We start from the raw sequence: 13,203 nt of genomic DNA on the forward strand, positions 1-13,203 counted from the left end.
AATTTATTTGTTACATTTTTGGCAGTGAAACAAATAGATTTGTTTTGAAAACAATAGTTTTAATTAAATTTATGAAGTCAGTAAAGCATAGTTTAACACAGAATTGTATAATTAAAATAGCTAAAAAATGTCCTCATAAATGACGAAATATTACTTGTGAAATTATAATAATAATAATTAATTAATTAATGTCAACATTAATGTCAACATTACCAACTGTCATGATACAAAATATATCAAATTGCCCTTAAATACATTAAAATGCTATTTTTTTTTTAACTCCAATTGGCATTAAGGTAAAGAGGAAACATTATTATTTATTTATTTATGCTTTTTATAATTTTAGAGTATAGTATGAAGGAAATTTAACTCTCAGGAGGACTCAGATTTTTTTTTTTTAGTAGATCCTTGAAACAGTCTGTATATACTCTGTGAACAAAAGATGTAAAATGAAAAAAGTTTTGCTTATAAAGCAAGAATCCTAAACATATCTCAGAACTAGAAGCTTTTTGCAGGGAGGAATGGGTAAAAAAAAGTCAATATTTTCAAAACAAAATTCAGACAAAAATCAGCATCCTTTCTCTGAACAAGGATATAAGTTGAATAGAGGTCTAGCCTATACATTTCCTTTTGCACCTTCATGGGACATGTCATCAATTTATTTCAAGGTCTGATAATGCCTTTACGCTCCCAAGAGACTGGTGACAGAACTGCAGCTTGTATTCCTGCATCTCTGTTATCAGGACTTATTGATCTGATAGTAAAACATTCTGTAAAACACTGGTACCCATCTGTTCAAGTGTGTGCTCCACAAAAGCTTTTTAGTGGTATTGGGGCACACACAGTCAGATAGATGACAGCTACTTGGCATCTTCCAGGAGTCTGTTGTTTTGCGCTATCTGCCCATAGTTAATGTGAACCAGATGATTCCCTTGTCAGAATTGAACAGATGGAACTAACTGTGGTGAACTAAAAGAGACACAATGATCATTTGTTTGGCTGTGTTCGATATGTGATTCCAAAACTTCCAGCAGGTCTATAGAGTGGCTATTACACACCAAGCAGTTTCTGCAGTGCTGATCTAATCTCATCAGGCATAGTGGATTATCTTGACCACAATCAGCAACATGTACTGTATAAATAAAGTTAGTAGAAATCTGCCTTGAAGAATTTTACCTTTAACTTCTGAGCCACCAGAAATAAAGTTTCTCCAAGATGTGATGTTGATGTGAATAAGGGTTATTTTTAGTGCTGACATGAGAGATGCACAGCTGGACACAGCTCACTGAGTAGTCTTGCTCAAGATAATTTTAATTAGCAGTGTGGCTCTTGGCCATATGCTGCGGTGACTGAGATGGAGCCACCTTCATTTTTCATTCTGGCCAACTGCTGCATCATAAAGCTGAAAATGTGTGTGTGTGTGTGTGTGTGTGTGTGTGTGTGTGTGTGTGTGTGTTGTACTCTTGAAGAATACTGAGAAAATCACTTAGTACAAATCTCTGTGTACATTTCTGTAAAAAAAATTAACCCAGAATATGTTTTTTTTTTTTTGGCAGAAAAACATATAGAAAAACCTTTAGAAACTGGACAAATACTTACCGAAGAAAAGACACCTAGAAAGGATAGCAAAGTGCAAACATCTGAGTCTAATAAAGACATATGAGGGTAAAAAAAAAAAGATATGGACCAAAACAAAACCCATGTGTTAATGCAAAGAAAAAAAAAAAAAAATCACAGACTGCCAAAGCACTGTGGTCTACACTTGCTGTGCAGCTCGGCTTGCAGAGCTGGCCATGAGCAGGGGATTAGCCATAATTTCAATGTAAATGGACAATTGTGTTGCATGATGGTTTGGGGCCAGAGAATGATCACAAGTTTAGGCATTGATTGGAACACAGACCAAAGTCCATATAATTAACCATTTTTCAGAACTGCTTTATTTTGCTATCAGCTTGTCTGAATCAATAATGTCACTTCATGCTGCTCCTAAAGCTTGAAACACCCGAGTTGAACATTAGAATTGCTCACTTTTTCTGTATTATCTAGCCTCTCTATTGTATTACCACCCTTGTGGTTTTTCCCTCAAATGCAATAAAATAAGCAATTTTGCCTTAACCATGTCTTCATGAAACGGAGAATGGAATAGCATTGAATTGGTAGTGTGATTTAGCCATTTTTTTTCGTTTTATCTTGCTCTTCTTTCTCACAAGGTGACAGCTGTTTTCAGCTATTAAGCCTGTTTTTTTCTCCCTTTTTTGTTTCTCAGAACAACATAAAAGCAAGTGAGCACTATTCAGAAACTGCCCAGGCCTGACTAATGTAAAGAACCTTCTGAAGTGAATGTGACTCTCAACAAATGATGTTAAACTCACACATCACCAATTTTATAGCTTCAGTGTGTGCAGAGGCTTTAGCTGGGGTTTAATTGTTGTTGCTTGATGTGCAGCTGCTCTTTTACTTTAGGTAGCCTTGTGCATGGATTTGGGGTGTTTTTCTACAATGGGTTCTTTGTCCCTTACAAGATTTATGCATTTTAGAAGTCATTTCTAGAGACAAACTAAAGCCTTAGTTAAAATCTGATCTCACCTTAAAATGATACACTACAGATGCACACTGAAAATCTGTAATCTGCTGTAATGTACTGTATACTGTACATCTGTGAACATGTATCTTCGAGCAGGTCAATGAGTGAAAGAGACTGAAATAAGCCAATAATTAGAAGCCAAACATTAGTTTTGTAACTTGCTGGGGGAAAAGTGTAACCTTACATGATCAAAGTTAAACCCGTTCTCATTGTATACATTTCTAAAGCCTCTTCACTCTGTGTCCCGTAGTTTCAAGCAGCCAATATGTCAAAGCATTTCAATTTAACTAATGTTTACATCCCCATTTCTATCAGACAATGAATAATAGATGCTTTAGACTTTGTTAGTGACATGCGGTGTTGTGTTGAGAAGAGAATGTTAGAAGAAAAAACATAAAAGAAATTATAGTATAATAAAAGTATAAAGTTTGACTTTTTAGTGTGGCTATATGAAATATTGCTGTTGCTGTGATTTGGACATATAAACACATACATAATCACACAATCATGAATGCCATATTGCTTTTTTACAACAGTATAAGAAAATTAATACTGACTACTGTAAGTGACATTTCAGACACGATATAGCTTCACTGTACACGGTTAAATTGCTATACCTTCTTCCTTTGCGTCTTCATATGAATGCCTTTATGTGTGCACATGTGCTTCATGATTGTTAGTAACTTTGGTGATTTTATTGTAATATGTCCTTGTGTAAATTTAAGGCTTTCCTTAAGAATCACTAGACTTCTTCACTAGACATATGTGAATTGAATGCAGCCAATAAACACACTGGACAATTCAGACATGAGTAAACTAAATATTTTTTTGCTGATTGCAAATCTTTGTAATCAATATCTGTCATGACCAACATTTAACAGTTTGGTCTTTATAATATGTTTAATATTTGTTGTTTGTGGTCTTTTGAGGATCACTGTACAAGCATGCAGCAATGTTTGGATGAGGCAAGGTATTTGGACGGATACTGTACTTTTTAGCCTTTGGGATGCCTGTTCATGTTCTCAAAAATAATTAATTAATGAATTACTGTAAGACCATAAAGAGATTAAATTATTATTTTTTTTTTTAAAGAATTTTGGAAGAAATTTGGTTAAAAGCACCCACCTGAAGCACACTCGTCTCCCATGTAGCCCTCCTGGCACACGCAAAATCCAGCCTTACATTCTCCCTTGTGGCTGCAATTGTTAGCGCAGGAGATACGTGAGCAATCTTCACCTAGGAATCCCAGCCTGCACTGGCAACTTCCATTAATGCAGAGCCCCTGTTCGGAGCAGTCATTCAGGCATTTGCTCATTGAGCAATCATCTCCAGTATAGGCCTCTCCACACATACATTCTCCAGCAATACATACACCCTGGCCTGAGCAGTCTCCAGGGCACCTAGGCTCTGAGCAGTTTTCTCCACTGAAGTCAGTGTCACACACACACTCGCCTTCCACACACAGACCCTGGCCTGAGCAGTTCCCCAGACATTGCAGTTCTGAGCAGTTCTTCCCCATCCAGCCTTCATCACACACACAGCCACAAACTTCCATGCTGAAGGTACCATGTCCACTGCAGTGAGGGAAAAAATCCAGCCGGCCTAGGTAGGAAAAACACAAAATATGAAATGTAATAAAGACTTCTATTAAAACACCATGTGAAGCAAAATGTTTTAAATGAATGTTCTATTCCTCCTTTTACAGTTCCAGAGACTTAACATGTCAGCTCATTTATACACCAGAGAAACAGGTATTTACTGTATTTGAAATTTTTTTTTTATAAAAACATAATTTTGCCACATATAGTATAATATTTAAATTATTATTATTATTTGTAATGAAATGAGTTTACATTAGAACAAAATTTTATAATTACTTTCATGTATGCAGTATAACAATAATAATAATAATAATAATAATAATACGCATAGTTGTTGTTTACTATGTTCATGAATGATGATAAATTAATTCTCTCACATATTATTAATAAACATGATTTATTTTAAAGACAGCACAAATCCGACCACACAGCTCCTGTGTTATATTCTCGTGTGCATGGGTTTCCTCTAGGTTCACTTATATCCTCCCAGCATCCAAAAACCTGCTGGTAGGTGGATTGGAATCTCTATATTGCCTGTTGGTATATATAAGCGTGTGAATATATTTGCATAGTCCCTGTAATGGGCTAGTATTCAATCTAAAGCTTCAGCCTCACTATTCCTGGGATTAGGATGGATCCACAATATACCCGACAAGCAGAAAGCAGTTACTGAAGATGAATGAATATTTTTCTTTACCCACACACTATATTCCTTCATTATTAAATGAGGTGAGTGATAATGAGTGAAAATCATTTCAGTTACAATTATTAAGGTAATAATTTACTTCGGACAGTTAAACATTCACATGTGTCAAATTGGTATATACTGTATGATGCTGACATGTTTTTAATGACTAAAAGCAATTACATCACTTGCTTGTGTAGTTAAGCAATCTGTAACAGAAAAATCTTGTTAACAAACTGTTAATTAATTTAAATTTTGTTAACAGACTTAACAAAAGCTGGACTATAGAAAAATGTGTTTTTTTGTTTGAAATTCATTAGCAAACACAATTTACGACACACAATTTGAAGTCTAGCCCCTGACAACTTTTACACAAAATATTACACAAATATTCTAAACGGCAGTTTACTTTCTTGCTAATCACCCACTTAATCATCAAAACACCATTTTCCTTTTCCTATTTTTTTCACTCACTGCATTATTACCCAGGTCTACCCATCCACTCACTAATCACCCACTTTATAATCAGCCCTAATAAGCTGACAGTTATATAAAGAAAAGGAGAGGTTTGTTAATTAAATGTGTTTAATGTTTGATATGATCATATTGTGAACAGTTCTATTATGAATATTATCACAGCAGGAGTGCTTAAGTGGTGCAAGACTCTGTGGTACACAGTACAATTATCCACTGATGCATGGAGGTGAGTCATCATCATAAGCTGTTCTTGGTATGTGCATTTTAAAGAAATGGAAATTTTTAACTTTCAAAAATAATAATTAATATACTGAAATTAAGCCTGTTTCATGAAGGTTCATGAAGGAACACTAGCTGTACTTCCTTAAGTACCAGAAGTAGTAACAGATCATTTTGATCGAAATAGAAAATGAGAATTAGATATTTGTTGGTTATACAATACAGTTCAAATACTTTAACTGTATCTTATTTGATCAATATATAATATATAATTCAATATAGAATATATAATTCAAATACTTTAACTGTGTATCTTAATTAGGTGAAAGTTTAACAATTGTCCCCAGATTCTTTTTCAAGTTTGTCAAAATGTATGAAAATATCTTGTAGAATTATTAAGGAACAAGCATAAAATATGTTCAAAAAGAAACAATACATTTATCTTGGACTCACCCAAGTTATCTCCACAGCAAGCACCACTACACTGAGTTCTGAGCAGTGAAACCTCTCTCTCCAGAATCTCTATGCGACTGGCTAACCGCTGCAGCATGGCGGAAGCTGGACATGAACATGCTGCCTTGGGGATGTTGATGCGGTGGGTGAAAGTCACCTGGCTCTCTGAATCCATTGATTCCTCCTCATATTCTTCACCCGATTTATCACTCTCTGTTGATCCCTTTGAGTCCAGATCCACTGAGCACAGGGACTCTAGTGGAACATTAATGTTGTACACATGGTTGAAGATCATAGGCTGGCTCGGATTGGTGGTGTTTCCATTACCATCTGTGGCTTGTCGTTTGATCCTAGCTGTCCATACTGTTTTGTCTTTGCGTGCTGGCACAGCATGAACACTAAGGAACAGCAATGCCAGGCTCAGTAGAGGACACAGTGCTTTTATGGACCCATACATCATGGCTCTAAATAGCATAAAGAAAAAAAGATAATGATAATTATGTCTATCATAGGTAACTGATTCATAAAAGGACAGTTTTATATATATAGCATTGTGATTCCCTAGGGGTATCATGATAGGCATTGGTCAATAATCAGGGCTTTTATATAGTCTGCAAAGTATAAAGGACTCTTGTCCTACTCTTAAAAGTCTACTGAAGATTGAATATATATTTTTCTTAAAAGTAAATAATAATGTTCCTTAAAGCTGTTGTATAAATCAAGAGATGAGAAATAACAAGTCAGAGTGAATGATGTAAACAGTGGCATATCTGTACAAAGATCACCCACATGCCACTGGAGCAAAACCTAATAGAAGTGCACAAGTTTTCTCCTTACTTAGGTTTTCTCCTTGTTTCCATATTTTCAGTGATGTTCTTTGGAATCTGCAGAGTTCTACAACCTCCTGGACTTGTGTGCCAAGACCCGGCTAGACACTCATGCCAAAAATGTTTTTTACTAGATTATGACAATGTCCTTTACACCAGCCAAGCTTACCTTCTCATTTGTGTTAATAGACCATTTATTTCCCCTACCCTGTGACTATCAGTCTCATAACTTGGAGTGCTGTCTGTATGATCTCTGTCATCTGTATTACGAGGACCAAGATTAAATACACCATGGTGTTTGGACATTTGGAGTGTATCCAGTGTATCGGCTCTTTTATTTTAGTGTTCTACACAGACACACGGAGCTCCTTTATGAAACAGGTACACTTTGCAAAAGAACAGACTCTGACTTAAACTGCTATACCACTGGTACCAGGCATTTGATCCATTGCTTTAGGTGAACAAGAGGATTCATTTTTAGATTTGCCAAGTCAGACAACCACTTCTGTACCATGTTTTGGGGTTATACTTTGACATTCACAAAGCTCAGTTGGTAAAATATTTTGCTTCAAATTCAAGGTTGACCTCAGTATTAATGAATGACATAGTCACTGAAAATCAGGTATTGTTTCTACATCTAAGGCAACTTGTTATAAGCTCTCCTAAGTGCTGCACTTTAGTGCGCTGCTAACAATGTTTCATCTTTCATCCCTTTCCCCTGCAAGCTCCCAACCAATTCAGGAATATCATGTCCATCATCTAACTCCAGGAGGGACTTGACAGAATTAACAATTAGCAATTATGTCTTGAAATCAGGAGATTAAGAAACTGGTGAAAGCTGAAGAAATGTAAACCATGTAAACAGCAGGTAGGAATTTATAAAGGTACAGTATAAAGTAGAATAACTTCATTATGAAGGTGTTACATCCTTTTCTATTTGTTTTCTGTTTTGGGGAGGTGTTTGTGTTTCTGTGCGGGATAAACCCTGATTGGTTCCTGAGGTTTACCTGGTGCCACGCCCTGCTGGTCAGCTGACTCCCTCTGGACTATAAAAGCCTCCACCACCACTTCCTGTTTAGCTTTTTTGGCTCATTTGCTGTGGTTACTTGCTTTCTGCGAACTAGTTTTGTGAATTGTTCTGTGTATTTATATTCTTAGCATTCCTGTTAATACTGACTCCTGCCTGTTCTTTTGACTTTGATTCTGGATTGCTAATCTGTATATAGTTGTACATAGTATTCTTGGGAAGGTAGGGAGACCGATGCCATTTTGTTTGTACCTTTTCTTGATTGTGTTTATTCTTAGGGAGATAGGGAAGTGATTTGTATTTTCTTTTTCTTTTGTTTAGTAGGGAAGTTAAAGGTTGCAATAAATAGCTGTTTTGTTTGTTATTTTGGCCTTGTCGGCTCCTGAAGACATACCCCCATACCTGTACACTTGTTTTCCCATTAAAATATGCCCTCACCCCTAGACGAGGCATAACAGAAGGTTATTAATTATTCTGCCTTTACAGCACCACTACATGCCAACACATTATCTCGTTTAAGCCAATAGGCCAAGTCCCTGCTTTCTGAGGTAGTGATGAATATCATTAGCCCAATACTAATGTTACCATCAGCCAAGGTGCGTATGAACACTCTTCTAGATCAATAGTAGATCGTTTGCAAGAATCTTTGAGTCCTCAAATAGGAAATGACTACATGGGATTTGTTCCTAGTTCCAGAAAGAAGCTATTGGGCAGTCTGGACACTATGGACTACACCCATTTGTGTTAATAGCCTATTTGCTTTTTTATAGATTTTCAGTCAGTTTGAACCAATCTGAGCATAGTCTTATCTCATTGGAAAGGCTTTTTTGACAATAGTAGCTGCTGTCTAGATGTTGTTGCACCATGTGTAAACTCTAGAGAAAACTGTGCCAGAAACTTTTGGGAGATCAGCAGTTTCTGAAATACTCAAATCATCCCATCTGGCAAACATGTCATAGTTTATAGCAATTAGGTAACTGTCAAAGTCACATTCCTAATAATAAATAATAACTCTTGTGTTCAAGTATTTGTGACAAAACACTGGTCATACATTCATTCATTCATTCATTCAATCATTCATTATCTACCGCTTATCCGAATTACCTCGGGTCACGGGGAGCCTGTGCCTATCTCAGGCGTCATCAGGCATTGAGGCAGGATACACCCTGGACGGAGTGCCAACCCATTGCAGAGCAGACACACACTCTCATTCACTCACACACACACACACACACACACACACACTACGGACAATTTTTCAGAGATGCCAATCAACCTACCATGCATGTCTTTGGACCGGGGGAGGAAACCTGAGTACCCGGAGGAAACCCCCGAGGCAGGGGAGAAAATGCAAACTCCACACACAAGGCGGAGGCGGGAATCGTACCCCCAACCCCAACCAATTATACAGGATAATGACAAATAAGCCGGATTTATCACCATAGCCTTGAGAAGAATGGCACTTTACTGACCAAGTGTTGAAGAGAAGTAATTAGAAAAGCTAATTGTCAGAGTCAGTGCTGGTTCTATAAACCAATGTCTGAAGAAGCAAAATCAATATGGAATTACATTTTGGAAGGCTGTCAAATCCAAGCCAATCCAATATGGAAAGCATATCAAATTTATAATATGGCACATGGCACTGTGGAGTTATTTAATGCACTGATACCATGAGTGTGAATGTGTGAATATAAGCTAACTATAGGTCAAAAAGAAGTTGTATTTATGTAGCACTGAGGCAGAGGGGGTGTGGTTAAGCATCACCTGTGGACAGAAAGGTAATGTGTGAGGATTGTCATGTGTGTCTTATTATCTGTCAGGTTACTTATTCATGTATCTTAATGCCTTCTGAAAACACCCGTGTTTCTCACACTGGGGATGTACAGGGAATTCTCTCATAACCAAAGTTATTATAAAGCTAAGACACAAAGACACCAAATACACACAAGCAAAAAAGGTCTATGCGGGGTTGGGGGGGGGGTGTATATTGTATAAATACATGCCTAATGAGTATGGATTTAAACAAAAAAAACAAACCCTGAAGTGCCACAGTTTATACATTTTTTGCAAGCAATCACCAGCGCAAAAAAAGATTTGATTCATCATCTGACTTCTCATGTGGTCATTGCTTAAAGCAAGAAAGATACTGACTATTATCCGGGAGTTTCATTTGTACCCATTGTTAATTTAATCAGTTTTAAATTACCCATTAAATTACCCATTGTTAAGATCTATCCATTTTTCATGCAAGAAATGTGGTCTTAAATTAGAATATTGCATTCATCTGTACAGTATTTTGCCCATGCAAAATCAGGGTATGCATAACCAAACCAAACAGAGTAGTCAGAGAGCCTGAAGCCTGCATGTATATGAAGTATTACAGTTCATTATTAATTGCTGCTGTAGTAGTCAAAAGAAAACCTCAAAAGAAATGTAACACTTGTTTGTGTAAGCCGCAAACCCATAAAAAGTAACTTCAGTAAATCTACTGTAAGTACATGAAATGCCTGAAATGTTTATTTCTAACTTATTTCTTATATCAAACAAAGCAAAAAAGGGGGTCTTTAAAATGTATATAAAGACTGATGCAGTGTATGAAGTCAAAAATTTTATACAAAAATCTCTCTCTCTCTCTCTCTCTCTCTCTCTCTCTCTCTCTCTCTCTCTCTCTCTCTGTGAGTGCACACTCGGGTGAAGGAGCAACTCCATATGCCTTATTTACACATGTTAAATTGCAAATACCTGGAAACAAATACCTTGTCTGTAGGAAAGAATATGGCTTCTTGTTTTTCTGTCTTCTTCTCAACTTCCTTCTTCACAGGCAGTTCGACCCCCATAATATCTCTGTTCTATTTTCATTAGTCCTGCTGAATTGCTTTGCCTTTCAGGATCATTGGTGCCTGTTCATTTCCCCCACCCATGACTTGGCGTGTAACACTTTGCACATGATTGTAAAAAAGTCAAATGCAAAGTCTTTTTTCTTCTTTTCAGTGCCTATGCGTGTGTGTGTGCTACACATATTCCAACCTCAAATGGCATATTAGCAAGTATTATACTGACAATGCAAACTTGTGAACTAAAGTTCTGCATTTATGTACTGCCTTCCTTTAAGTCTAAGGTGACAAATCTAGTGCAGATTTCAAACTGTGTTTATTTACTAAGTAAATAAGGGCAAAATTGTACAGAATCTCTATGTGTTCTTTAATAATATCAAACTGTTCCTTCCTGAATTAGTGCATCACACTTTTTTAGTTTAGAGAGAATTTTGTAAGAGAACAATACTTTATGTTATGTGATGTTTAATGCTATTTTAATGTTTATTAATGAATAATACAGTGTGGTTTTGGTGCTTATTGTTTGGAAAATGCACACAAACCCCAATTTTTTTAATGCTCCAGTTATATTGAGTGCCTATTTGTTAATCGGCTTTATTTGATGTATTCCTATGTTGTCTACCTAAAATTATACATATTTAAAATTATACAAATGATCCTTCAGCTTAATAACCACAGATGTCAAAGAGGTCCAGATAATAACACTGGATGATTCACTGATGATTTTACAAATGTTACAAACATAATAAACCGATAATGGATTAAGGCTCACCTGTTTGTTATTGGTTTAATTATTACGTGATTTAATTATTATATTTCCTCCATGTTGTGGTTGGCTTTGCAGAGTCCTCATTTTTCTGTGTTTCGGTTCCTGTTTCACGTATTTCTTTTCTGTCAGGGAACGCAGGGATAAAAGCAGACCCAAATGCAGGGATAAGAAAATAAAAAGTTTTATTAACAAACCACAAAAAATAAATACATGAAATAGGAACCGAAACACAGAAGCCGACAAAAGATGAGGACAAGTGTGTTCAACTACAATGAGGGTAAGGGTTAGGGTTAGTCAGTAACATCATTAAAAACATTTGCTACAAACAGCTTTTCATGTCATTACTGAAGTGATTTATAACCTAGCCTTTGATTCACTCAAGGTCACTAAAGTTATAATATTAAAAGTTGGGCATCTACCTTCTTGGCCCAACTCCTTCCTACAATTAAAGCTGATTTAAATGAAGAATTTTTTGGATGCTCCCTAAAACGCATGTCTGGGAAAAAGAAACACAATTTATGCCATATTCACTGTCAGTGACTGAAGATACATTAAGATTTATGCAGAGAAAGTCCTGATTAGCTTATTCAGGTTTTTAAGATGATTTTCAAATTAATAAAATAATAATACTGTATTTGTGAAATTATTGTGCTCTACTCTAAAGTGAGTAGTAAAAATTTCATCCATATAAAATTTCCTCAGGAAAAGAATATTTGTCCGCTTCTCTCTTAGATGACTAAAAAATATCTACTGCAATAACCTAAAAAAATACACATATTTAAAATAGTGAACATGTGATATATATCTATATATCCATGCACATATATCTGACTTTACATAAGAGCCATCAAAAGTGTTTCATAAGAGAATGCATGAGACAAAAATCAGGAATATCCTGCTCACTTTAACAACCTGTATGCAAGTCTTTCTGAAAGTGCATTGTCTTTCCTTCATTTCACTTTCATCTTCCTCTGTTGAATCCCTCAGTTTCCTATGGGGCCGTGATGTAGACGTATTGTTCTGCCTTTCATAAAAATACGTTTTCTTCTCAGAAGGCAGATCTACAGTCAATTTAAAATGTGCCTCAGTTCTTTATTCAGTGTTAGAAATCAGGCAAATCCTTTGGCTAAGGCACAAGTTCAGTTCTTGAATTTCTAAAAGCAACGGATCATTTACAGTAGAGTTTGTTTTTTCTGTAATAATAATAATAATAATAATAATAACTAGATTTGAAGTCCGTCAAGAAAAACTTGGATTTTGGCTTGTCAGAGCAAGTATTCCCAAAGGCTGGTATGCTAGGTTGCCAATACTTTTGGAGGCAAGTGGATGCGAGCATGTGACGTCACTCGCATACCTGTGCAATTCAGCTCATTGTTCTGAGCATTTGATATATGACATGTCCATTTTATGTTAACTTAAAAAGGCCATTTTGAGACCCGGTACCATAAAAAGTAATAGAAACAAACTTCAGACCAGGGTCCACGACATCGAATGGTGCATCGAATGGTGCATCGAATGGCCTGAAAGCAGTAGGAGGAGTTACTCTTGATAAATTTTTGTCTAAGAAGTACAGTATAAGCAAAACAAAATGCTGGTATAAGCCAACTTAATAATAGTGATAACCGTGTGGCTTTTACTATCACTATTAGTGTACTTTCCTTTACATTTTTAGCACAAATACAATGTTTGCCAACTTATCTTAGATTATTTAGGTTTTGTTTTTGCAG

At 36.1% G+C, this 13,203-nt stretch overlaps 1 protein-coding gene across 3 annotated transcripts in view; it reads right to left on the reverse strand.

The window, feature by feature from the left end:
• Positions 1 to 13,203, reverse strand: part of tnr (tenascin R (restrictin, janusin)) — a 111,047-nt gene that overhangs the window by 32,115 nt on the left and 65,729 nt on the right. For all 3 annotated transcript variants that reach the window (XM_027133138.2, XM_047821670.1, XM_027133118.2), the window contains exons 2-3: positions 6,020 to 6,483; positions 3,710 to 4,186 (exon numbers count right to left, since the gene is read on the reverse strand). In XM_027133138.2, the coding sequence (XP_026988939.1) occupies positions 3,710 to 4,186; positions 6,020 to 6,479 (937 nt within the window). In that variant the 5' untranslated portion in view covers positions 6,480 to 6,483. The remainder of the gene's footprint in view (positions 1 to 3,709; positions 4,187 to 6,019; positions 6,484 to 13,203) is intronic.

Source organism: Tachysurus fulvidraco, chromosome 1 (genome assembly GCF_022655615.1).
Source record: "Tachysurus fulvidraco isolate hzauxx_2018 chromosome 1, HZAU_PFXX_2.0, whole genome shotgun sequence".
Lineage (NCBI taxonomy): Eukaryota > Metazoa > Chordata > Actinopteri > Siluriformes > Bagridae > Tachysurus > Tachysurus fulvidraco.